The following is a 24,471-nucleotide window of genomic DNA, read 5'->3' as shown; positions in this document are numbered from 1 at the left end:
CATGCCACCTCCGTGGGGCATTGGGCACCTTCCCCCCTTATGAGCACTCCTATTTGTATGGGGACTGATGGAAAATCGATCATGTGCCGATGTATCGATTTCCTTATATATTCATTACCTTATTTGACCTCAGTGTGAAGACCCCTTAGAGCTCCGTGAGAGTGTAACCTTATATGATATGACCAGTAACGAGGACCACAGATACAAGGTTTAACTCTAATTTAATAATGACAAAAACAACATATTTATACATAACATACGGCGCTGGTTCAATTATATGATTGGTTAATATTTGGTGCAGAGGTAGGGAAATAACAGCATCTAGGTGGGGTGGCTTATACGTCGCCTTATAGGGGAGTGTGTAGTATTCGTTAGTTATGAGAAATTACAGGATGTACAGTTTCTGAGGAAAGTTACAAAGTACATGATAGCAAGCGAGTACTGGAAACAAGCCAGAACATAACTTCTTGAGATAAGCAGGAACAGAAACTATAAGACAGAGAAACAAGATGGCTGATTAACCCTTCAATCCCCTCTTAGAATCAATGTCCTTTTTAGACAATTTGATTCTTGTAGATGGCATCTTGTTTGGTATGGTGAATTTTGACATATTCACCATAATCTTCTGGTGAGGGAGGGCTTTTGGCGAGATCAGTGTACATAGCAGGTGTTACATTATCCAGGTACTTGGAACCAATCTTCTTGCATATGGGAAAGACACAATATCCTACTATCATAAGTACAATAATTACAATGAGGATAAACATGCCTATTTGTGTTAGTGCGTGTTTCCAATCGTTTAACCATCCAAACCAGCTACTCCAGGGGTCCGTGACACCTGAGTTCTTCTTGAGTTCGATGGATAAATCTTCTAGATGTTTAATAGCTAGGGTAGTTTTCCCATTAGGACCTGTGTTGTCTGGGATATAAGTACAGCATCCATCAACCTTACCTATGTACACACAGGTTCCTCCTTTCTCGGCAAGCATCATATCTAAAGCCATACGATTCTGAAAAGTCATTTGAGAAGTGGCTTCTAACTGTTCAGCAATACCTTTTAAAGCATCTCTAGTATCATTAACAAAGCGCTGCTGATTATAATATATATAATTTATCCAGTCCACGTTCTTATTGATTGTCACTTGGGGAATTAGAGACTCAAAGCCAGCAGCGACTTCATCTCGAGCCTTAAATTCATCTGGAACTCCCCGAGGGACACCAACAGTATCGATATATATGTGTGGATCGAAACTTTCCTTGGGGGCATCTCTCTTAGCTCTAGAGTGTGTGTTTGTGTTGCCTGTGGGAGGAGGTTGAGGAAGGTTGGCTGGGAGGATGTGAATGGGCATGATAATCTTTGCCAGGGCACATTCTCCTTTCCAAGGGCTATTTAGTTTTGTCCTCAATTTCATATCTCCACAGATAAAATAGATATCGCCTAATGATTTCTTCATGGTGGGTATGCTGATATTTCTTCGTTCAGTACAATACCCGTCAGGAAATAATTTCAATTGTACAACATTTTGATCAGTACTATTAGAGAAATAACAAGTGTAATTACCGGGGTAAATAGTTATGGTACTACCAGGGTTGGTATTCTTTGTCATAATGGGGTATTCCTTTTTCCATTGTTCACATTTGGCCTCTTCCACTATGGTATCAGTGTATAAACTAAAAAAGCACTTATCCTGATCGGGAGGTATGCGTATGGGTACAGTACCTAAATGGGGTCTGGACTTTCCACATACATAGCAATCAGTTTGATTAACCTTGCGGGCATTATACTTCATCCATTCTAACCAATAGTTTACGTCAGATGATCCAGTCTCTATGGATATAGTGTCTTCGTAAGTGGGGTTGTTAATGGCTAACATTTCATTAAAAGTAGTGACATGTGGTTTAAAGAATGATGGTGGTGTTTTAGGTTTTACAGTGGCTTTGAGGGCGGTGTATTCTGGGTTATCATACATGTCTTTTAAATGGAATCTTCCCCTTGGGCCCCCGCTTTCTCCTGATTGATATTTACTCATGACATATAGTCCGGCATCGCCGGGGGCCGGGTTTTCTAGGTTAATGATAAATTGGCTATTGCAAGTGCCCCTTTTTCGTAGGGACATACGGGTTAGTAAGGATCGACCATGGGACCATTTCTGGAGGCCAACATCGGGGCGATATCCCCAGTCTTGGCTGCTCTCAAAGACAGTGGTATCTGCTCTAGTGTTCCACCCAACAGCCCCCCATGAGTCGCAAGAATCTCCCCAGTAAGTGCTGGTGACACAGATATACACGTGACTTACTGCGTGTGGTGCGTGGTGGACATTACACAGCCATGGCAGCGGTGGTTCTCCCCGATTCCCGCCTTGATTGTTTGAGCAAGGTACAATATCACAATAAGAAAAAATAAAAGTAGCGACAGTCGTGCTAGAAGAATTATACCAGAAGGTAAAGCGTCCATCATTTTGGGTTATATCAACTTCAGCAAAACAATTATAAAGAACAAGCCCGAGTAAAGTCACTAGGGCTAAGGTGGGGGGAGTCATATCCTGTAGCGTCGTCCTCGGCTTCAGAATGTTGTACCCCTGATTCCTCGTCACCTCCAGCCGGCAGGTCTTCTCCAGGTTGGAGGTCAGAGTCACTGACTCCCGTTAGTACCTCGTCCTGTTGGAGGTCAGGGCTGTCTGCCCCCGTTATCACCTCTCTCGTCCCGTCTGTGTAATTCTCTGGATCAGCGTCGGGATCGGTGTCGATCTGCGGTGGGAGTGGAATTTTCTTCACTCTGGATGCATGGATCCACGTTGGTCCTTCGTCTGTGAGGACAGCCGTCCTGGTGACTGCGACCACTTCCGTCTCTGGTCCGTAGGTGAAGTCTCCAGGGTGCTTGTTTCTCGGCAGTACCTTCACTACGACCTTGTCTCCAACCCTGAATGGGTGAGTGGGTAACTGTGGATGAGAAGGATTCTTAAAGATAACATTTTGCTCTAACTCATTAAGTTTCTCTATTAGGGATCTAACGTACTCTTCTCTTATTACGTCTAGATCTCCCTCAGTTGTAACCAGTGGTTTCTTTGCCCAGGGTGTGGGAAAAGGCCTACCCATTAGTATTTCGAAGGGGGAGTATCCTAGAGTTTTTTGTGGCGTCATTCTTATTTCAGCCAATACAATAGGGAGGATTTGTTTCCATTTAGCGAATGTACCTCCCGTGGCTTTACGTAATTTGTCTTTGACGGTACGGTTCATGCGTTCCACGATACCGGAACTTTGAGGGTGATATGGAATGTGAAACTTCCATTCTATTTGTAAAGCTTTGACCAATTCTGCAGTAATTTTGGCCGTAAAGGCTGAGCCTTTATCACTATTGATTTGGAGCGGGCATCCCCATCGCGGAATGATTTCACGCGTGAGTATGCGGGCTACGGTTTTTGCGTCTTCTGACTTTGTGGGGTATGCCTCGGGCCATCGTGAGAACATGTCGACAATGACGAGGGCATATTCCTGTTTGCCTGCATTGTTAATGTGTGTAAAGTCTATTTGCAGGTGAGTGAATGGAGTGGTTGGGTATTCTAAGTGTTGGTGTCTTGCTTTGTCTGGGTTATTTGGGTTGTTTCTGAGACATATTATACACCTACTGATGTATTGTTTAATAAGTTCTTTCACATTTGTGATGTAGAAATCGTTTGAGAGGAGTAGGGTGGTTGTGACTATACTATGGTGTCCCACTCCGTGGTAATGTGCTATGAACAGTGAAGCACTGGTTTGGGGAATGCATGGTTTCCCCTCTTTGCAGATTAATCCAGTCCGTGGATTCTTCTGCAAAATTGGATATGTCCAGTCTGAAAGATCAGAGTTAGAGGCAGCCGCCTGTAATTCTGTGAGTAAATAGGTATCATCTAGTGATGGTGGTGAGATGATAGCAAGAATGAGGTTGTAAGTTTCTGTAGTGGCAGCTCGTTTAGCAGCGGCGTCAGCTAAGGTGTTGCCTCTGCTGATGTCGTCTTTTCTTCCAGTGTGAGCTTTACAATGGAGAATGGCGAGTTGTGATGGCAAGGTAATTGCGTGCAACAGGTCAGTGATGAGTTGGGCATGGGATATGCCTTTTCCATCAGCACCTGTGAATCCTCGGCGTTGCCAGATCATACCATGGTCATGGACAACACCGTAGGCGTATCTGGAGTCCGTGTAGATTGTTACAGGTTTGCCTGAATATAGGTGACATGCTCTGGTGAGTGCAATGAGCTCTGCAGCCTGTGCTGATTGTAAGGGAACTGCCTTTGCCTCAAGAGTGATATCAGGAAGCTTAACTACCGCATAGCCTGCTTGGTATGTGTTGTCATTTGGTCGACTGCAAGAACCGTCGACAAAGATCGTGTCAGCGTTCGGGACAGGTATAGTGTACATGTCTGTTCTGGGCGAAGTTTCTGAGTCAATAGTCAATGCACAATCGTGTTGAGGAGGTGCCTCGTCGTCAGGGCCTCTTAGTCCTAAAAGGGCATTGAGTACGGGGACCGGACCTTCAGAGTTTGTTGCATATTTAATGGTGAGAGAAGGGTTACTAAGTAGGAGTACTTCATAACCACTGAGTCTTTGAGCTGACATGTGTTGTGTGTGTAGGCCATTGAGAATGGAAAGGACGTTATGTGTGGTATGTAACACAGTAGGGTGTCCTAGTGTTAATGTGGTAGACATCTCAACAACCATTGCACAGGCAGCCAGGGCTCGAAGACAAGCTGGCATTCCTTGCACAGTGACAGGCATTACTTTTGAAAAAAATGCGACAGGGCGCATTTTGCCTCCGTGAAGTTGGGTGAGCACACCCGCCATAGTCGTACATGTGTCCCTTGCAAATAAATGGAATGTTAACAGATAATCCGGGAGGCCGAGCGCGGGACTCTTTACCAACATTTCTCTTAACTTTGCAAATGCAGAAAACATTACATCCGACCATTCTATAACCTTAGGTTTGTCCTTGAGTGTACATTGTCTCAAGATGTTATCATAGTAGGAACAATCAGAAATCCACTGTCTGCAGTAATTTACCATACCCAAGAAAGACAGCATATCCTTCTGGGTAGTTGGGGTGACCAGGCCCAATACAGACTGTATGCGTTGTGGACTGATTTTCCTTTCTCCCTCGGAGAGTACAAAACCCAGATAATTGACATTCATTTTGCACCATTGCAGTTTTGCTTTTGACACCTTGTGTCCACATTCTGATAACCAGTTTAACAATGAAATTCCATCTAACCGGCTGGCCTCCTCGGTGGTACTACAGAGAAGCAGATCATCTGCATACTGTAGCAGGACAGAACCATGGGGGGGGGTGCCAGGGAGCCAATGTGGCTTGGAGGACTATGCTATAGACCACTGGAGAGTCAATATAGCCTTGGGGTAAACGACACCAGGTTAATTGTTTACCCTCAAATGAAAAAGCAAATAGTAATTGGGTCTCTGTGTCTATAGGAATGCTAAAAAATGCGTTTTTCAAATCGATGACACTAAAGTGGGTTGCGTTTGCAGGGATTGCTGAGATGAGTGAGTTTACATCTGGTACTATAGGTGCAATAGGGACAATGAGGTCATTTACTTTTCTCAAGTCCTGTACGAACCTGACAGCACCGTCAGCCTTGGCAACGGGGTTGATGGGTGTCGAGTAAGGTGAGATGACGTATCGGAGTATGCCTTGTTCAAGGAATTCTTGTATCATGGGTCTAAGACCTTCTATCTTCTCAGATGAAAGTGGGTACTGTCTACAGAACACTGGCTGTGTGTCTGGTTTGAGTTTGGCTTTGTAGGGTGTGCATGGTACGAAACCAGTGTCATAAGGGCCAGTGGCCCAAATTCTATCATCAATTTGATCAAGTGAGTTATCCAGAGTATTTTGTAGTGACACAAAGTGTGGGGAGGTGACTTGGAGCCCACTTCCTTGTGGAGAGGGTGAGATGGAGATGTGGAATTTACTAAACAAGTCACGGCCTAGTAAGTTAACAGGACATTCTGGGATGATCCTGAATTGGTGCATCCCTAAGTGTTTTCCCTTGTCAGAACGTATGATAACTGGGTCAGTCAGGTAAGTGTCTGTAGGTATCCCGTTGATTCCCATTGAAGGAGTAGTCTTTTGCAGTTCACCATCATAGTTAAGAGAACACAAAACACTGGTGGTGGCCCCGCTGTCCACTAGAAAAGACAGTTTTTTATCATCTACATACAATGTGATGAGGGGTGAATCTTCCCAATGAGTAGTGAACTGTGCAAAAGATGGGATACCCTCCTCCGGGCCCCGTCAGTGGGTAGGGTCAGACCAGTCCACTCTGAATCGCACATGGTCTTGAACTGGTGTAGAACCTGATCGGGACAGTCCTTGTTGGGGCCTTTGTGTGTAAGGTTGTTGTGGTTTCTGGGAAGGGAATGGACAGTCCCTAGCCCAGTGTGTGTTTTGGCCACAGTTAAAACAAGTTGTCTGTTTAGGGACTGTGCCAGTGTTATTATAATCCCTGTTATATGGTGGTGTACGGAACGGTTGACCTTGAGGGGGCCTGTGAGGTCTCCTGTGGTTGTTCTGTGGGAGTCCCCTATTTGATCCATTGGGTGGGCCCCTATTGTTGTTCTGGAAGTTGTGAGTAGAAGTGACAGGAGTCTTCTTCATGTCAAAACATCCTGCTGATTCTTTTTCATACAAGTGATCACTAAATTGAGTGATGTTGTCAGAGGTCCAGGTAGAGACACTCTGTTTGACAGTGGTGATAATAGATGGGTGTAAGTTATTAATAAATGTGGAGATGAGGAGTGTATCCATTCCAGGGTCTAAACCAGCCTCCTCAGACCAACATTTCTTGAATCTTTTCCAAAATTCAGTGACTGTCTCAGTTGCCTTGTGTTTACAGGCCACTGCGACGGGCAGGGAAGACTTGGTTTTAAATACTTTTGTCATTTCTGTACTTATTTCTTCCCACATGGTTTTTACGCTGTCTGTATTGTTTAAAGGATAATCCTTAGTGGACATTTTAGCTGGACAGTCGACGATGGTTTTTACGTTTTTCCAATCCCATTTGGAGTTGTGGTCAGTGACGTTGTCAATAATTAATATGATGTCATCATGTGTATAGTTACGGCCTGTACAAGCCTTTTTGAGGTATGCTACAGTGCCAGTGGGACTGACATGAGGTTTGGGACAATGTTTAATTATCTTATTTAATTCCTCAAGGTCCATAGCCTTGATGAGGAGTTGGTCTCCTATGGTCATGAAGGGGGCAAGAAAACGTGAGGCAGAGGCTCCGGAGGCAGAATCATCGTCTCCGGAGGTTCTGTTATCAGTTACTTCTATTTTGGTGATTTTTCTACTGGCCCTACTAATACTACTTAGTGACTGTGGATTTATAATGGAATCATCAGCTGATTTTCTGGTCTTTTGTTGTTGTTTATGTTTAAGCATCTCTGTGGCATCTTTTATTAATTCCTCCAATTCCTCCTCAGTAGGTTCTGTTTTAGGGGTTTCGTCGTCAGTGTCAGATTCTTCTCCTAGTTGTTGGTTTACAGGGGGTATGACGTTATTAACAGGGGGTACTTGTCCTGGAGGTATTGTACCAGACCCCGGTACACCAGGATTGGGGGGTGGTGCACTGGGGTATAGAACCTGGTGACTAATGGCCATCAGGTCAGTATCTGTCAATGAGGGATAGACTGGGCTATAAGGGGGTGGTGATAATATTTTAACAACCTTCTTAATTCTCTTCTCCTCTTTGTCATGTAAAGATTTAGATATGAGTTTTATTTGTCTTTGTTTCTTGGTGATTGTGGTGTCATGCCAGAAGGGGGCAATGGTGAGCCATTGTTCACCTCCTGCAGACATGTATTTCATGTCCCAAGACGGATCAGCATCATACCATGGCCAGGCTTGTTTGTCTCCAAGACACAATCCTTTAACCATTTCCATGTAATAGGGGTAATTGCCGCCATCTCTGGGAAATGCATCTTCGCTCCCACAATTTTCAGTCCATCCCGCTAGATTATCTATCCATGGGTTGATTAAAAAATAATTAGTGGGTGAGTTACGGGCTACGTAATCTTTACATGTCTCGTTAGGTAGGGGAGGTGGATATGTTACAGTCTTTTTACTTTGTTTTGAACCCATGTTTATTGTGAGTTTGTTTCTGATGTTTCTGTGAAAATAGTTTCCACTTCTTTATCTGTTGTTGTTGACTATAATCTTCACTGAAATCTAAGAAATATAGTATCTGACTACTTTCAGGTAGTTGGTGAATCTGCTCTATTGATTTGGGACAGATAACTGGATAATTGAAGAGATTAATTGGTATATCCGTCACAAAGAAAGGGTATGGTTGATCAATGTATTTTTGTATAACGTCCGTGCGCAGATGGCAACCTAATACAAGGACCGCCTCTACAACAGTACCGTTAGAAAAGGACGTGAGTGTAGATTTGAACCTTATAAGTTCACTATTGGCAGATACTAATTTCGGCCAATAATCGTCTCTTTCAGGGTTGTGGTACCAAAGCACTATACTACACTGACAATCTTCACAGGTTCCTATTTGTGGGTGTCTAGGATGTGACATATGTGACTATGATATGAGAGCGTGAAAAATTCAAAGTGTGCAGACCAGGGGCGTCGTCACAGAAAGGCAGGTACAACCTGTTGCAGCAGGCTGTGAGGGTTGGTCTTTGTCTGCCCACTTTTCAGAATTATGTATTCACTTTAGACATCTCATATAGTTTTAAATGTATAATGATTTTGTTAGTAGGGACCACAGACTGTCTACGTGACAGTGAATAGAGTCTAGTGGTTCTGATTATGAGAACTGTATATGAAGCCTCACGTTGCGTTACTCCAAGAAGGAGAGCATAAAGTCCGCAAGTCTGTTGGCATACAGTAATCAAATGGGACAAGTGGTGAGATTAGTGTGCGTGAACTTACCAGCCGCACGGTTTACAAAGAAATACAGATATCACAAGTGTGTATACTTACCAATCACACAAGGATATTGAAATAAGAAAAACTTATACTTCAAACTAAACATAGTAAGGAAATTTGGCCAATGAAATAGTGGGTGTTCAAAATGAGGTTCTATTTGGATAAAGACCCGTGGTCTCTTCGTACTCCAAGTACGGTATCTGATCCTAGATCAGTGTGTACACAAAACAAAGATAGAAGATTTTAACTTCTATGAACTGACATCCGATATCCCCCGGGGATAGAGTCATAGGTTCAGGATCGAGTTTGTCCGTAACCTCACAGCGGTCTCAGAGTAGACTTTTGGAGTCTGCTGACGACCGTGTAGGAATGAACTTCGAATCCCGCGGCCGAGCCCCCATTTGATGGAAAATCGATCATGTGCCGATGTATCGATTTCCTTATATATTCATTACCTTATTTGACCTCAGTGTGAAGACCCCTTAGAGCTCCGTGAGAGTGTAACCTTATATGATATGACCAGTAACGAGGACCACAGATACAAGGTTTAACTCTAATTTAATAATGACAAAAACAACATATTTATACATAACATACGGCGCTGGTTCAATTATATGATTGGTTAATATTTGGTGCAGAGGTAGGGAAATAACAGCATCTAGGTGGGGTGGCTTATACGTCGCCTTATAGGGGAGTGTGTAGTATTCGTTAGTTATGAGAAATTACAGGATGTACAGTTTCTGAGGAAAGTTACAAAGTACATGATAGCAAGCGAGTACTGGAAACAAGCCAGAACATAACTTCTTGAGATAAGCAGGAACAGAAACTATAAGACAGAGAAACAAGATGGCTGATTAACCCTTCAGGGACACAGAGAAGGTAATGTAGATGTGGATGCTAATAGCAAAATGGTAGATGGAGCGCTACAAAGTGAATAATTGGTTAAAATCGTACTTAATAAATGGTGTGCAAAGGCACTGGCTATGGTGTATATTAAAAAACAACAAGCATATAACCATTGCTTACAAAGATCTGGTACAATCTATAATACCTTAAAAGAATACAGTATTACTTTTGCAATAAAAGAAATGGGTCTGATACTTAATTGGTCTGAGGTCCTGTTTGGAGTAAACCATCCATCCTCCAGCGCGATCACAATCCGGCAAGGTTTATGGACCCACATACCCTCCAGCTTTCCATGGACTGATCCAAGGAAAATAAAACACGTGTACACGTTTCCTTATCCCAAGGACTCCAAACGGGACCTCAGACCAATTAAGTATCAGACCCATTTCTTTTATTGCAAAAGTAATAATGTATTCTTCAATTTTAACCAATTATTCACTTTGTAGCGCTCCACCTACCTTTTTGCTATTTGTATTCCCCTTAGGGGTCTGACACCCCCTAGTAGGAGCAACTTGAAAAAACCAACCTATTAGGCACCCGCTAACTGTTAGCCGCAAGGCTACTAGTTAATCCCTTCTGTAGATGTGGATGCTGCTCCCCTGCACACTTCTACCAATTCTCTCTCTCTCACTCACTCTTCCTCTATATATATATTTCCCCTCTTTCTGACTCTCTCCCTCTTTCACTTCTCTCTCTTCTCGCTCTTCTCTCTCAACCCTCTCACACCCTCTCTCTTCTCTCCCTCTCTCTTCTTCTCACTATCCCCACTCCCTCTCTCACCCCTCTCTCTTCCCCCTTTCTCTCTATACCCTTCCCTCTCTCACAACCCTTTATCTCTCCCTTCCTCTCTCCCCCTGCCTCTTTCTCACCCCTCTGCCTCTACCAACAAACAGCATTGCTGTGTACAAAAAAAAGTCCCCAGGTCACAACCACAAAATGTCTCAAAAGGTTCCATTTACACTTTGATAGCCAAGGTCCATTCCAGTGGAGTCTCTAGAGGAGGGGCTACAGCACAGTTCAAAACTGAAATAGGGGAGGCACAGCAAATGCCATTCCAAAATGACTCTCTGACTGTTGCAGGGGGCTACCCTATTTGAATTTTGGACTGTGCTGCTGCCCAACCCCTGAAAGCCATCACTGCATAGTTGCCTACCCTCCTGCATTCTGCAGGAGACTCCCTGAAATAGCAGCAATCTCCCTCTCTCCCTCATTAGTCTAGTAATCTCCCTCATTTTACCTTGCTCACATTACACTGTTACATTTTTTGGGGAAAAAGGAATGAGAGACAGATACATTTACATTGAACCATCAGCACCATTTCCCAGCACTTTACCAAGTATAGTAACTCTTACTAACTGCTCTGGGGCTCATCTACATTTGGATATAAGTCATTTTACAAGATTCCTGTCAGATGTAACAGTACACACCCACGCTTCTAGGTGCCACGTTCACAATCTGTTTTCACAATCTCTCCATATATGGAACTAAACACACTCTTTAAGTGGAGCATGACACACCCCTTCAATGGGACGCTGTGCAAACTTCTGCTACCAACTATATTCTCCCTGAAACTAGTTTTCAAAAATAGGCAAGTATGCATCACTGGTCCAATCATAATCCCAACCTGTCAATCATCCTTTTCTGCATTTGACTACATTTTGACTAGTGTCTTTAACCCTTTGAGTGCCAAAGTTGCTGTGAGAGATGTACAAAATTTCCACAAAAAATGCCAGCATCGCTCACAGAGACTATTTTTGGTACTTATATGTTAGTTGGGCCCCCACTAAGCTATTTGCTTAGTTTTGCGCGTTCGCTCGCCACGCTTCGGGCTCGGTGGCTCGCTGCGCTCGCCACACTATATAAAATCAACTCCATGCCGACATGGATAGTGGGAGTATGAGTGTAGTAACTATAGTGGGCGCCCAACTAACATATAAGTACCCTATTTTTTCAGGGCGCAACATCTAACTAAACTTTAATCAGTTGACTTCAGATCATTTGCTGGCCATAGCTTAATTGATTCATATTCCTGGAATACGGCCCTGGCATTTTTAGTGGATATTTTGCACATATCTCACAGCAATATTGGCACACAATGAGTTAAGTTAGACCTACATAAAAACAAACAGCGCTCTGAGTGTCCAGCGGTCTGTGACGCAATATATCATCACATTGCTCTGCCACTGACTAGACACAGGTAAAAGTGGATCACTTCTATTTTCACTACTTAGCCTGTGTTTACAAATACAAGTATTCTAATTTGCTTGGCAATAGTATTTCACAACAATAAACAGCATCAAAGATCTCCACTGACTTTCCATTCTAATAAACGATCCTCACCTGCATTTATGAATTCTGCCATTGATTAGCTTAGAAAACAATACCGCCATCTTGTGGTAGTAAATTTACCTTATTGCTCATAGTCACATGCCACAAACTACCACAAGATGGCGGCATTGTTTTCTTACAGGTCAGTTGCAAAATTCAGAAAAGCAGAATTTCAAGAGCAAAAGCTAAAAATATATATTAGTATATTATTAGATATAAAGATAAATGATGCACATTATACATGTATATATGAAACCCAATATTCCAAGACGCGCTAGTGTTTTTTATACAATTGACCAATAAGTATGACGGCTGCCTCACCACACAGTTCCCTGAGCATACAATCCCCAATAGTGGTATTACTGAACTAATTTGAGCATCTACCACTATCTGTATGTAATCCCCAATAGTGGTATAGCGCCTATTTAGAACAAAAGTCCATATGCTTCCATCCAAGTTCAATGAAACGTCAATTTTTCCAAGATAAAAGTTCTATTCTTAAATGAATAGTCATAAGATGTTACAGCAGATCAGTAAAGTTCCAATATATATACTGTATATATATATATATATATATATATATATATATATATATATATATATATAGTTGCAAATGGGACCGGCACTCCACGCTGAGTAGATAGCTGACGCTGGTGCCTTCACAGCTGTGAAGCAGAATGTAGACAGTAGGATGGTGCGGCACTCAGCTATAAAAAGAGATACACGACAATGCTGTGTCGGTTTTGAAATCAACGTTTCAGTGCTCGTTTATTATGGCACTATCGTCAGAATATAACAAGAAACAATACTTACAAAACTTATATAGCATCACCCGTGCTAGGAAAGGAAGGAGATGCCCTGCATGCCGGTCCATCCGGCTGCCACTGATGACATCATGGGTTTGCTCACGCCCACAAGTGAAACCATCACCACGACAACAAAGGAAACATAAATCACAGTACATTGAATAATAAAGAATGAAGTGCGACAACACATAATTCTAGGTAGTTCAGAAAAATGGAACAATATAACATAGGGCAGATAGAGATATACAAATGACAGAATCATTATTTAAAATGCTGCCAAAGATAAAACTTCGGTACTTGTTTCCTAGCACGGTGCCACCGATTATAATTGTATGCCATTGGGTCCGAAAAATCGGGCGCATTGCATGCGACCAAATCGCATGCGATGCGTTGCAACGCGACCAACCCGGTTTTTACATTGGAACCAATGTTAAATGGTCCCTGAGACCCGATTTTACATTGGACTCAATGTTAAGTGCCCGCTAGACCCCATTTTTAATTGTATACCCACCCTGATGGTTAATTACTACGTGAAATGCCCCCCATTGTTAACGCCACGATCAACGTCAACCCGAAGCGTGGTGAGTGTCCGCGAGGGACGGTGGTACGCGTCCTCCGACCTTTTCATTTCCCCAATATCCACGTCGGCGTGGAGTTGATTTTAGATAGTGTGACGCTTGCCACACTATATAAAATGAACTCCACGCCGACATGGATAGTGGGGGTATGAAAAGGTCGGACGACACGTACCGCCGCCCCCTGAGCTGAATAAAGAGTCCCTTGTAAATGACTTCCAGGGAGGTAGTGAGTGTTTTATACGCAGGGGAGGGTTGGATAATGGAGTGGGCTTAATTTTCGTCATTTTCCAGTGGAAGGGCAGCTTGTTTGACTGCAGATATCGCCATTATCTGGAAATAGATTTCTTAGCCTTCAATAGTATAAAAACCTACAGTCCCACCTATCAGGAGGTGCTGGGGACTTGGAGATCAGAGATCAGGAGCCAGAGCAATACCTTGACAAAAATATAAAACTGTACACCAGACGTGTGGAGCTGGAGCAGGGACCGGCTGCTGGAAGGCTGATATCTCTGGTTCTGAGCATGATAGAGACTTAAAACTTTAAGTCAGAGAGAACCTGAGAAATATGACTAGGAAGTGCAAATAACAGCTCGGATGTGGACTGCTGCTTTGAAGTTGGATATCTCCAGTTCCCCAGTCCGATTTTCAAAATTCTGGTATCCCTGGAAAAAGGGGATCCTCAGCTATCAGGATAGGGCCCTTATACACCTGGGGCCCTTAGCAAGTGCCCATTAAGCCCATACGAACAGATGGCCCTGCATAAGGGCAGTATTGGCAAAGGGTAACTGTTTATCTGATTGGAGAATGGGACACTGTTTTTATACCACTGTTTGAATGGATTTTGACATAGTATCAAAGTTGTTAACCCATGGTAATCGGGTTTGTACACTCTGATCATCATTGATTTTACCACTTAAAAGAGTATTGCGATCAAGATTCATTACTTTAATTTTTGTGTTATTCAAGAAACTTCTGTCATATCCACAGTCTATAAAGTGATCAATAAGATTGTCTAGATGTTTTAACGCTGACATTTCATCAGAATTGATCCGCCTTATCCGGATCATCTGAGATATAGAGATATCCCATTTTTAGTGAAACAGGGTGGCAGCTGTTCACATGCAGACCGGTATTTCGGTCGGTAGGTTTATAATAGACACTCGTACTGAAGAGGTTACCACTCTTCCGTACAACCACATCTAAGAAGTCAATACAGTTTTTATCCATTCGGATAGTGAATTTAACAGGGCAATCTGTCAAATTGTGCTCATTAATGAGATCCACAAATGCCGCCTCAGTGCCTGTCCAAGTTAGAAACAGATCGTCTATATATCTTTTATTTGACAATACGTATCTATTGACACTTTTCTGTTCAAAAAATATCTTTTGTTCAATGTAAAACATAGAAATATTGGCAAGTGCTGGTGCGACTGAGGAACCCATAGAGCATCCTTTATATTGCAAATAATATTTACCGTTAAACATAAAAAAATGTTTTTGTTAGAATAAATTCAAGGAGTAGAATAAAAAAATCAATATAATTGGTTTCAAAAAGACCACTCTTAATCAAAAACATCTTAACTGCATTACTCCCATCCTGCTGTGGGATCACTGTGTATAAACTAACAACGTTAGCACATATTAGCCAGGTGTCTTCGGTCAGGGTTGTAATGTCTGTAAGGTGGTTCAAAAAGGTAATTGTATCAAGTAAAAAGTTTCAATTTACATAAAGTCGTTTCAGTTGTTTGTACAGATCATCAGGTATACTGCTTTACCACTCAGCAAAAGTAGTGATGATTGTCCATGCTTGCTGCATGTTACACAACATTGCCCTCTCCCAACATCTTATGTGGAGGATGGCAATGCAGCAGCCATGCAGGAAGCTGAAACTACCCCACCTACGGTAGTTAGGAGTACGCAGAGGGGGGGATCTGATGCATAGGGAGATCATCAGGCGCTATTTCTCAGGTAATTGCATGTGTAAACTATCCAACCATGTACCTTTGGTGTAAGCGTCTTTACATACCATAAACCATTTCCCATACATTATCACCAATATTTAGGGGAGTAGTCAGAGGCCAATGGCAGAAGCTGCTTCACCTGAGGTATCCCTTGCTGATTACATGCTGGTAAGTGCATTATTAAAATGCTGTATGCCATTTGAAGTAATTACCAAACCCACAATATTAAATCACCTCCCTAACTGCAAATAACCATAGTGCCTTACATCATTTAAGTTTTAAGAAATATACATTAGGATATAATAAACCACATACACATTTCAATGTAAAATAACATCTTTACTCATGTAAGGAAAATAAATAGGCTCCTTTTACTGGGCCATACATTTCTGGCAAAAAAAGCATCATACAAGTGTACAAGAACAACAATATACATGTTCAACTTAGTCATTTTTTAGATGCCTGGGCACGTGCACATCCCCCCTTTGCCCCTGACCCCAGCCCACCGATGGTTCGGACCCTGCATGGAAATGAAGGCGTTGGTCTGTGGTGCTATAGCTTGTGTTTGGCCATGCACACTTTCAGTTAAGCTGGCAATATTCTTATTATGGTCGCGTAGGGCCATAATTTCAGACATACGTGTGTCCAGGGTGGTAGCCATTCTCACTTGTGTCCCCACACCTACACGGACACTGCTTGTCAATTTTTTCAGTTGCTGAAATATGTTTCTAATGTAGCCTTGAATATTGCCAATTTGATGGCTTTGCATTGCCATAAATTAAATCTGCTTGCTTTTAAATGTGTGCAATGACTGTACTACCTGTTCAGGGGTGGTTGGTGTGTGGGTGATCGGGTGGGTGGGGGTTGATGGGGAGTCCCACAGTTGTTGCCCTTTCAGTCAGTGATGTGGTGTTGGTTTCTTCATCAGGTGTAAATGATTCGAGGGCTGCGCACAGCGTCTATTCTTGCAGGCAGGGAGGCTGGGGGCTGGCCAGCAGCTCATAGAGCTGCTGGGCATGCCCCTACCGAGGCAAAAACGGGGGCCTAACCTCGCGGCAGCGCCGCAATTATAGGCCATGCCCCTTTCCGATAGGCCACGCCCCCTACAAACGTTGGGAGGGAGGTATGCAAGAGAAACATTGCAATGTATGATGTACATGAAAATGTGTGAACACTAACCAGCTTGGGGTGGCATTGTTGGTGGCCTATCTGTGTCCGCCACATGGAGGAATAAAACTGTAACTTAAAGTCGTGAGCGCTAAAAAACAAATGGATGATACTCCTCTATTTAATGAGATTCTTTTTTGGGCTCCTTAATGATTTTCTTTGGGAGCCGTACATGCAAAAGAAAGATGATACACACACTTTGTGTAATACTGACAGGTTAATTCTGGTAGAAGTAGTTGGGGGGAGGAGCGCTGGTGATTTTATCTTATATAATGTATCTAAAATGAGCTTTATAATCTAATGTGAAAAGTAAATGTGAACGGGATAAATTAAATAGAATAAATAGAATAGTGGTACCTGTGGAAATAAACTTGGTTAGTGACAATGTTTACACTCTTTTCGTGAAAGAGTTTTGATTTAAAAAAAATCTATATGTCAGTCCGGTATTGCTGTCCCTATCTTACCCTGTGCTCCGTGTGATCTGTCTCGGCTTTGGTCTTGAGTTGTTTGGCTGTGAGAGCTTCTAAGCGCAGAGACCGGATGGACCCCGTTTGCACGTGACAGCCGCTGCGCTGATTCTCCGTCTTCGCCGTGCAGACCGGAAGTGGCCGGAAGTTGGAATACGATCGCTGGTGGAGCCAGGTGATGAAGATGCGGTGACAGGTTGCCGGAGGGTCTTGGTTCTCCAACGCGTTTCATGCGTCATGTGCACTTTTTCAAGGTGGATTCTGGTAAACAATGTAAGGTTAGGAGTGTCTCCTTATAATTTCCACTCATTTGAATAAAAAGTATTATAGGTTCGGGGGTACCCCCTTCCTAATTACGCACAAGTGCTGGAGTAAAGCTGGCGTATCAAAAATATCCTCAGTGTACTTTGTCCCAATCGTGTACATAAATGGTTCTCAGACTTCGGCTAGGATAAAATAGTGGACTTTAATATATTTGGTTAAAACATCATAAAAAAAGGTAGTGGGGTACTCATCTTTGGGGTTTCCAGAGTCCAGATAAAAGCTGGTAATAGACCAAGAAAAATGGGGCCCCCATTTTCTGTAATGGTCAGCAGTCCTCTGTCCCAGTGACGAGGTCCCTCACTAGGTCAGTCAGCACCAACGTGTTTCGATCTGCAGGTCAGAACTTTTTCAAGGTGTTGCTGACTGACAGAGTTATAGGGTTTAAATACCCTTGTATTAATTAAGAATATTCCTCAGGTGTGTATAATATAGAGGGGCATGTATAAGGTATAACTGCCCCATTGAATCTTATGAGTGTACTTGATTTATGCTGGTTCCCAGGCGTCATGTTAATCTGTAACTTCCGGTCCGCGGCCATCTTGTGTCCGCTGGAAGTGACATATCACCACATGGAGCCCAGGAAAGACCTCTGGTGGGATAATACGCTTCAGTTTTTTCTCGCAGGAGGTGTAAGACACGGGTTTGGGGCTTCCTCCTCCAGGGCGGTTGGCCTCTTTGACCTCGGTGGCTATTTTGGTTTTCAGTTGCCTCTTTATTTCATTAAATCTCTTTTTGACATTCCTCACTGTCCCTTTGTGGCTGCTTACTGCATTCACGGCCCCTGTACTAGAGTCCCACATGTCCCTCTTCCGCTGTGCAGTGGTCCTGTTGTTATGTTTGCCCAGTAGCCGGTCATATACAGGGACTACAGGGCGGACTAGTGCGACATTTACCTCATATGAGAACCGCACCTTACGGCCACTTTGGGTACGTCCACTTTCTGCCTCCACCTCCTCTGCAGCCATGTCTCCGTCCTCCTCCAGGGCAGTCTCACCCTCCTCCTCCTCACCTCCATCTTCCTCCACCTCAGGTCAGTCAGCATCAGACATGTAGGCCTCCTGCAGCTCCTCCTCGGACTGTGTGCTGAACAGGTCCTGTGTGAGTGGATGGGATGGGGATGCAAGAGGGTCTTCCACCTCTTCCTGCTGTGCCTGCTCCTCCGGGGTCTGGGCTGGGCAAGGCCTTTCTGTGGCCATGCTGCCTGCCACACTGCTGCCTCTCTCTCTCAATGTGCTGCCTCTCAGCATGCCTCTGCTGCCTCTCCCCCTGGCTCCTCTGGCGCTGCTGCTGCCTGTGACTGGCTAACTGCTCCCTCTGCCACCTGCACTTACTGCCACTCCTCTCCCAGACATCGCTCCTCTCCTCTCCATGCTCCTTACTACCTTCCAAAGGTCAAAATGGCGCCTGTGCCCCTTTATATAGGGGTGTAATGCATAATGTAGGGGACCTAGGTGGGCCAAGAGGTTAGGGGGTTATTTGCGCATCCCATTAAATAATCGGTTTTGAAGGAAAAAATGCGATTTTAAAAAGTGCAATGCGGTGCGATAAGGTTTCTAAATGTTACTAAAAATTGTATCCTATTAAATGTCACCCTAAATGTCTCATTTTATTTATCTGAGTCTATATACAGTATTTACACATTGTAAATATATGTGTTTTACCACTATGTAGCATTCCAATACACCCCTTAAAAGTCTGGAGTTCATAAATCTTTTTTATCTTAGATTGAAACTTAAAACTGGCCGGGTTCATTGTGTCTTGATTAGTCCTATGATTACTCTGATGTGGATAAGAGTTATTTTTGTTTTAGATTCAGAGATTAGTCACACGAATTGTGACCACAATCCCCATTTAACTAAATACTCTCAGTCTGAGGTAACCTGGCAGCTGCTCTCCAAGCTATAAAATGATACTTGGGAAGCTTATAAAGGGCTTTCCTGTAAAACCTTAATCAAGTGAACAATGAGGCAGACGGTGGATGTTACAAATATCAGAGGGACCAATTGGTGGCTAATACCATTTGTTCAGACAGGATAATAACATTGATTCCTAGACTATTTTTATACGATCAATGTCTATGTAATTACTATGGCTTGAAATTTTAATTATAAGAAATATTAATAGACTAATATTCTCATTAGCTGAAATCGATATTTTTAAAAATTGTTATTTATTTATATATATATATATATACTATTGATATTTTATATATATATATATATATATATATATATATATATATATATTATTGTTATTTATATATATATATATATATATATATATATATATATATATATATATATATATATATATATATATATGGTGTAAAATAGATAGCACTAATTATATCCACCAGCTTATAAATTGTCACCAATAGTATGGACAAATATGGAGATAAATACACAACTGTTGACAATACAATTTGTGTTTTATTAAAAATTCATTAAAATCTCGTAATTCTGTTATTTCAATTCAAGACGATACAAGGTAAGTCCAACCCAGTTTAGCATGTTAGTGCAAGTTCCAAAATAGAGAACAGAGTATGCACTTACATCATCCAGCTAGGATAAAGCACTAGAACAACACTTACTGTGCATAAAGAAGCATAGAATTTATAGAAAATATTTTGGTGAAGACATACAAATCATTCTATGGCAGCAGGCTGCTTGCCCAGCCTTTCTGATACATATGTATGCGGGGCTAGCTGCAGCACTTGCTTTCATATACTCCAGCTAGTTGGCACTTCTAAATTCCAGGTGCTCTTAGCAAAGAGCACTGAAGGAGCATCACAATGGTGTCTGGTGTAACCACTGCCAGCATCCCTACACGCAATTATTTTCAGGTCCTACACCTTAGATCATTTTTGATTCCCACCATGGCCCTAACTGTGCAGAGTTGGTATATTCTCCCCGTACTTGTGTGGGTTTCCTCCGTGTACTCCTTTTTCATCCCACAATCTAAAAATATACTGGTAGGCTAATTGGCTCCCAACAAAATTAACCCTAGAATGTCTGTGTGCGTGTACATGTGGTAGGCAATATAGATTATAAGCTCCACTGGGGCAGGGACTGATGTGAATGTTCAAATATTCTCTGTAAAGCGCTGAGCACCTGTACTAGTATGGAGTTTGTGTGTGTGTGTGTGTGTGTGTGTGTGTGTGTGTGTATGTGTGTGTGTAGGACCTGTCAGGGGGGTAAAAGGTTGTTACTCAGAGTTTTCAGTTGAGGATGAGGGGGCTTCCCATTTTGTCAGTACTTTACCCTTTGTTTTATTTATTAATAGTGTATTTATGTAGTGCACAGGGGATACATAAAATATCTGTGCTGTATTGTATGTGGGTGAGGAGGGCCTATGTGCTGTATTATATGTGGAGGGGCTATATGCTGTATAATTATCTGTGGGGGACATATGTGCTGTACAATATGGGTGTGGAGGACCTATATGCTATATTATATGTGGAGGAGCTATGTGCTATATGATTATCTCTGGGGGGGACCTATGTGCTGTATTATATGTGGTGGGGATATATGTGCTGTATAATAATCTATGGGGGGGGGGCATATGTGCTGTATTATATGTGGAGGGGCTGTATGCTGTATAATTGTCTGTGGGGGGACATATGTGCTGTATTATATGGGTGAGGAGGACCTATGTGCTATATTAAATGTGGAGGGGCTATATGCTGTATAATTATCTGTGGGGGGGACCTACAGTATGGGCTGTATTATATTTGGAGGGGACATATGTGCTGCTATGCTGTATATACTGTGTAATGGGCATCACGGTGTGTGCCACCAGGTGGGCCTGTGTAGCCACAGCAGATGGGCCTGTGTGGTAAAAATGCCAGGGACGATTTTTTGGTCCCATTTCGGCCCTGCACTCAGCCCCCTATACAAACAGTAAACTCGCTATTCCAGGGACATACACAAGCTGCCTCCCCCTACCTGTACCCAGATAAATACTCAAGCCCCCAGCAACATACTTTGATCAGTTTGAGGTTAAGGTGCTGCTGCAAGTCATGTTAACTTAGGGGACCTCCATTATACTGTTTTCTGTTATTTACCTGACTGAGTGAGGAAATCATACTGGGTCTAATGCTACTGAAGTGTACCTTTGTTCACTGACCCAGCTCATCAGACTGCCTTCAGCCAGGTAATGCAAAAAGGTATTGATCTATATAGGGATATTTTATTACTGTCAGCTGTGGAAACTGTTAAGGTCCATACACACTGGGCAACTATGCCCAGCGTGTATGGACAGCGAGGATGGCGTTCACCGCTGCAGGGAAAGCCGCTCAGTGCATACACACTGAGCGGCTTTCCCCCTGCCCGGCGCCGACGGAGCGCTATGCAAAGCCGTCCTGAAAGCCGCTCATCTGCTCATATAAACAGCAGATGAACGGCTTTCCCGGCGAAGTTGAGGGGTCGCACAGCAGCGCTCACCGCTCATCGCCAGGCCATACACACTAGGTGGCTTTGAGCTGAAAGCCGCTCAAACCTCCTGTTTTGAGCGACTTTCAGCTCAAAGTCGCCCAGTGTGTATGGGCTATTAGATATATATATATATTCAGGGAGAACGGAAAGGAATTCGATTGAAGTGCAGTCTAGGACTAAAAAAAAGAAGAAGAAAAGAAACTGTGTAGGGATAATTTAAAGACACACTTAATCAGCGGCAGTCTAAGGGGCTACTCTACTCTTAATTGGCTCAACACAGAAACAAAAACAGTAGACTGTGCTATAAAAAAGGAAGTTGCCATTTAAGTCTATATTAAAAAGATTTAGAAAATAAAAAAGTAATAATAATGATATAATAATTATAACAATACAATACAATAACCGGACAGTAAAAGATACAGAATAATGACATACAATAAAATTAATAATAAGCCACAGATAAAATAGAATAATCCACCATGACAAGAGTAACTGTCACTTTAAAAAGGACCAATGATACCCCTTTCACTCTGCGCAAATAACCCGGGTCAGACCCGGGATGTTGCTGGGTCGACCCGGGTCTCTGTGCTGTGTGAAATGTCCATTTGAAAAAAAACCAGGACCAGCAACCTGGCATTCCGACCTGGGTTAAAAGAAGGGTTTTACTCATGTCAGATCCGGGTTGCTAGGCACTGTAAATGAGTAACCTGGGTCGAGTAGGAGGCAGTGTCCGATCCAAGCGCTGCCTAGTTCCCCGACCCCAATGACGCTCCGCCAATCCATCCTGCCCCTTTACTGACAACAGCGACTCAGGTCACTGTGGGGGCTAACCATCACATTTGTAATGTGAAAGGGGTATTAGTGTCCATATTAGTTTTTAGTAGTGTTAAGTAGTTTTAGATGTCTCCAAGGGTCAATGTCGGGTAACACTATAGATTAGTTGTCACTGTAATTGAGTCATGTAGACCCTCAAACACCATACTTAGTCAATGTTAGAGGATTTTAGAAGGTCTCAGTCTTGTAAAGTTGCACTGTAGAAACAGAGGAATTATCAGCTTGATTTATATTTACCGCTCCAAAGACTAGCAGCTCCTCAGTCTCTCTTACTAGATCTTGCTGTCCCAACCTTTATATCCTTTAAGCAATGGTGCACCTAGGCTGTCAGGAGCCAATTACTGTGCAGAGGGGATGTCAATAGCTTAGTGCTGCAGTGGAACATCTAGCTCTCCTCTCTTGGGGCCTTATTCTGGTTGGTGCGTACTTTCCCGTATACTTTCGGATGGCGTTTTTTAGCCGTCTGCGCATGCGTGGGGAACGCTATGCGCATGTGCGACGCATGGTCTCCGTACTTGTACTCACTAATACCGTACAGAAATGTGCACCGCAATCACTCGGGAAATATGGGCGTATTATGGGCGTCATTCGGAATGACACAGGGGCGTACTTTCAAAGTGGGCTAAACTGGGCGGAAACATGGGCGGACACGGGGGAGTGCACTTATTTTGGTGGGCGTGCATTCGGACAGCACACCGAATGCACGCGAACAAAAAGGCAAGAAATATGCGGTGTCCATAAGCAAGTATTGCTTTGCGGACACCACTCGGTCATGCGCTAGGCAAACGGAACGCCTAATCACTACAACCAATGTCAGGTGAACACAATACAATCACCTACTTTACTCATTACTTGTTAATTACACGCTTGTTACTGCTTCAATTGGAAACATTGCAGCTTAAATGGACCATTACTAAACACACACATATATGCTGTACTTTTCACACACTTTTACACTGCAAATAATGAACACCACTTCATATTAATAATACTACTACACATGTTACTTCTACATGTATCAATTAACCCACACATTTGGGGGAAACCAAAAAACATTTATTAAAGGAACTTATAACATAATTTAGAAATTGCAACAAAATGAAAGGTAGCATAGCAGGAAGACAATTAAATAATAGATACAAAATCCATGTATTCGACACATACATAGCCACAGCAGAATCATTAGGAACACATCAGGTGGCTTCACAACAAAAGTATAGCACCAACACTTCAAGTACAGCACACAGTAATGCTAGCCGAAACAGGGCAACAGGGGAACCAAACATGACATTCGAAGCAAGGGCAAATGTGGGTACCCTCGGCACGGAATTGGACACAGGAAGCTGACACACACAGCTCAATGAAAGATTTGGGAAGACATAACGGTGGAGATTAATGCGTTCATTTGCGGGCACGTTTGCCCCTGGCAGGCTCCTTGCCACGTGCAGCAGCTCTTCTGCCACGGCCACGGTCAGATGGTGGCCCAGGTGGAGCACATGCTGGGGAGGGGGTGGATCGTCTTCCCCCTCTGGCAGCAGGGAGTGCTTATGGTGGGAATGCACCAGAAACGGATGACATTAGGACCCTATTGCTGGCAACTAGCTCCACCATAAGCTCATTATGGTGGAGGAGGAGGTCATTTTGCCGCAGGGCTTGATCAGACAGCACCTGCAGGCTAGCAGCAATTGACTGCTGGGTGCCAGCCATGGCCTGCTGGGCCTCAGCAATAGCCTGCAGGCTC

General features: G+C 43.1%; 1 protein-coding gene across 1 annotated transcript; it reads right to left on the bottom strand.

Annotated features, from left to right (window-relative positions):
• Positions 1 to 204: 204 nt before the first annotated feature.
• On the bottom strand, positions 205 to 5,163 carry LOC146035759 (protein NYNRIN-like). Its single transcript, XM_083159388.1, has 2 exons — positions 2,668 to 5,163; positions 205 to 2,625 (listed from the first exon to the last, which is right to left on the bottom strand). Exons 1-2 carry the CDS (start codon positions 5,161 to 5,163, stop codon positions 2,488 to 2,490), a joined length of 2,634 nt encoding a protein of 877 aa, XP_083015514.1. The 3' UTR covers positions 205 to 2,487.
• Between the last annotated feature and the right edge of the window lie 19,308 nt (positions 5,164 to 24,471).

The sequence above is a fragment of the Crinia signifera genome, chromosome 9 (genome assembly GCF_055691185.1).
Source record: "Crinia signifera chromosome 9, ASM5569118v1, whole genome shotgun sequence".
NCBI classification, from domain to species: Eukaryota; Metazoa; Chordata; class Amphibia; order Anura; family Myobatrachidae; genus Crinia; species Crinia signifera.
Note: the sequence above shows the minus strand (reverse complement) of the source record. Positions and strands in the feature narration are given on the sequence as shown.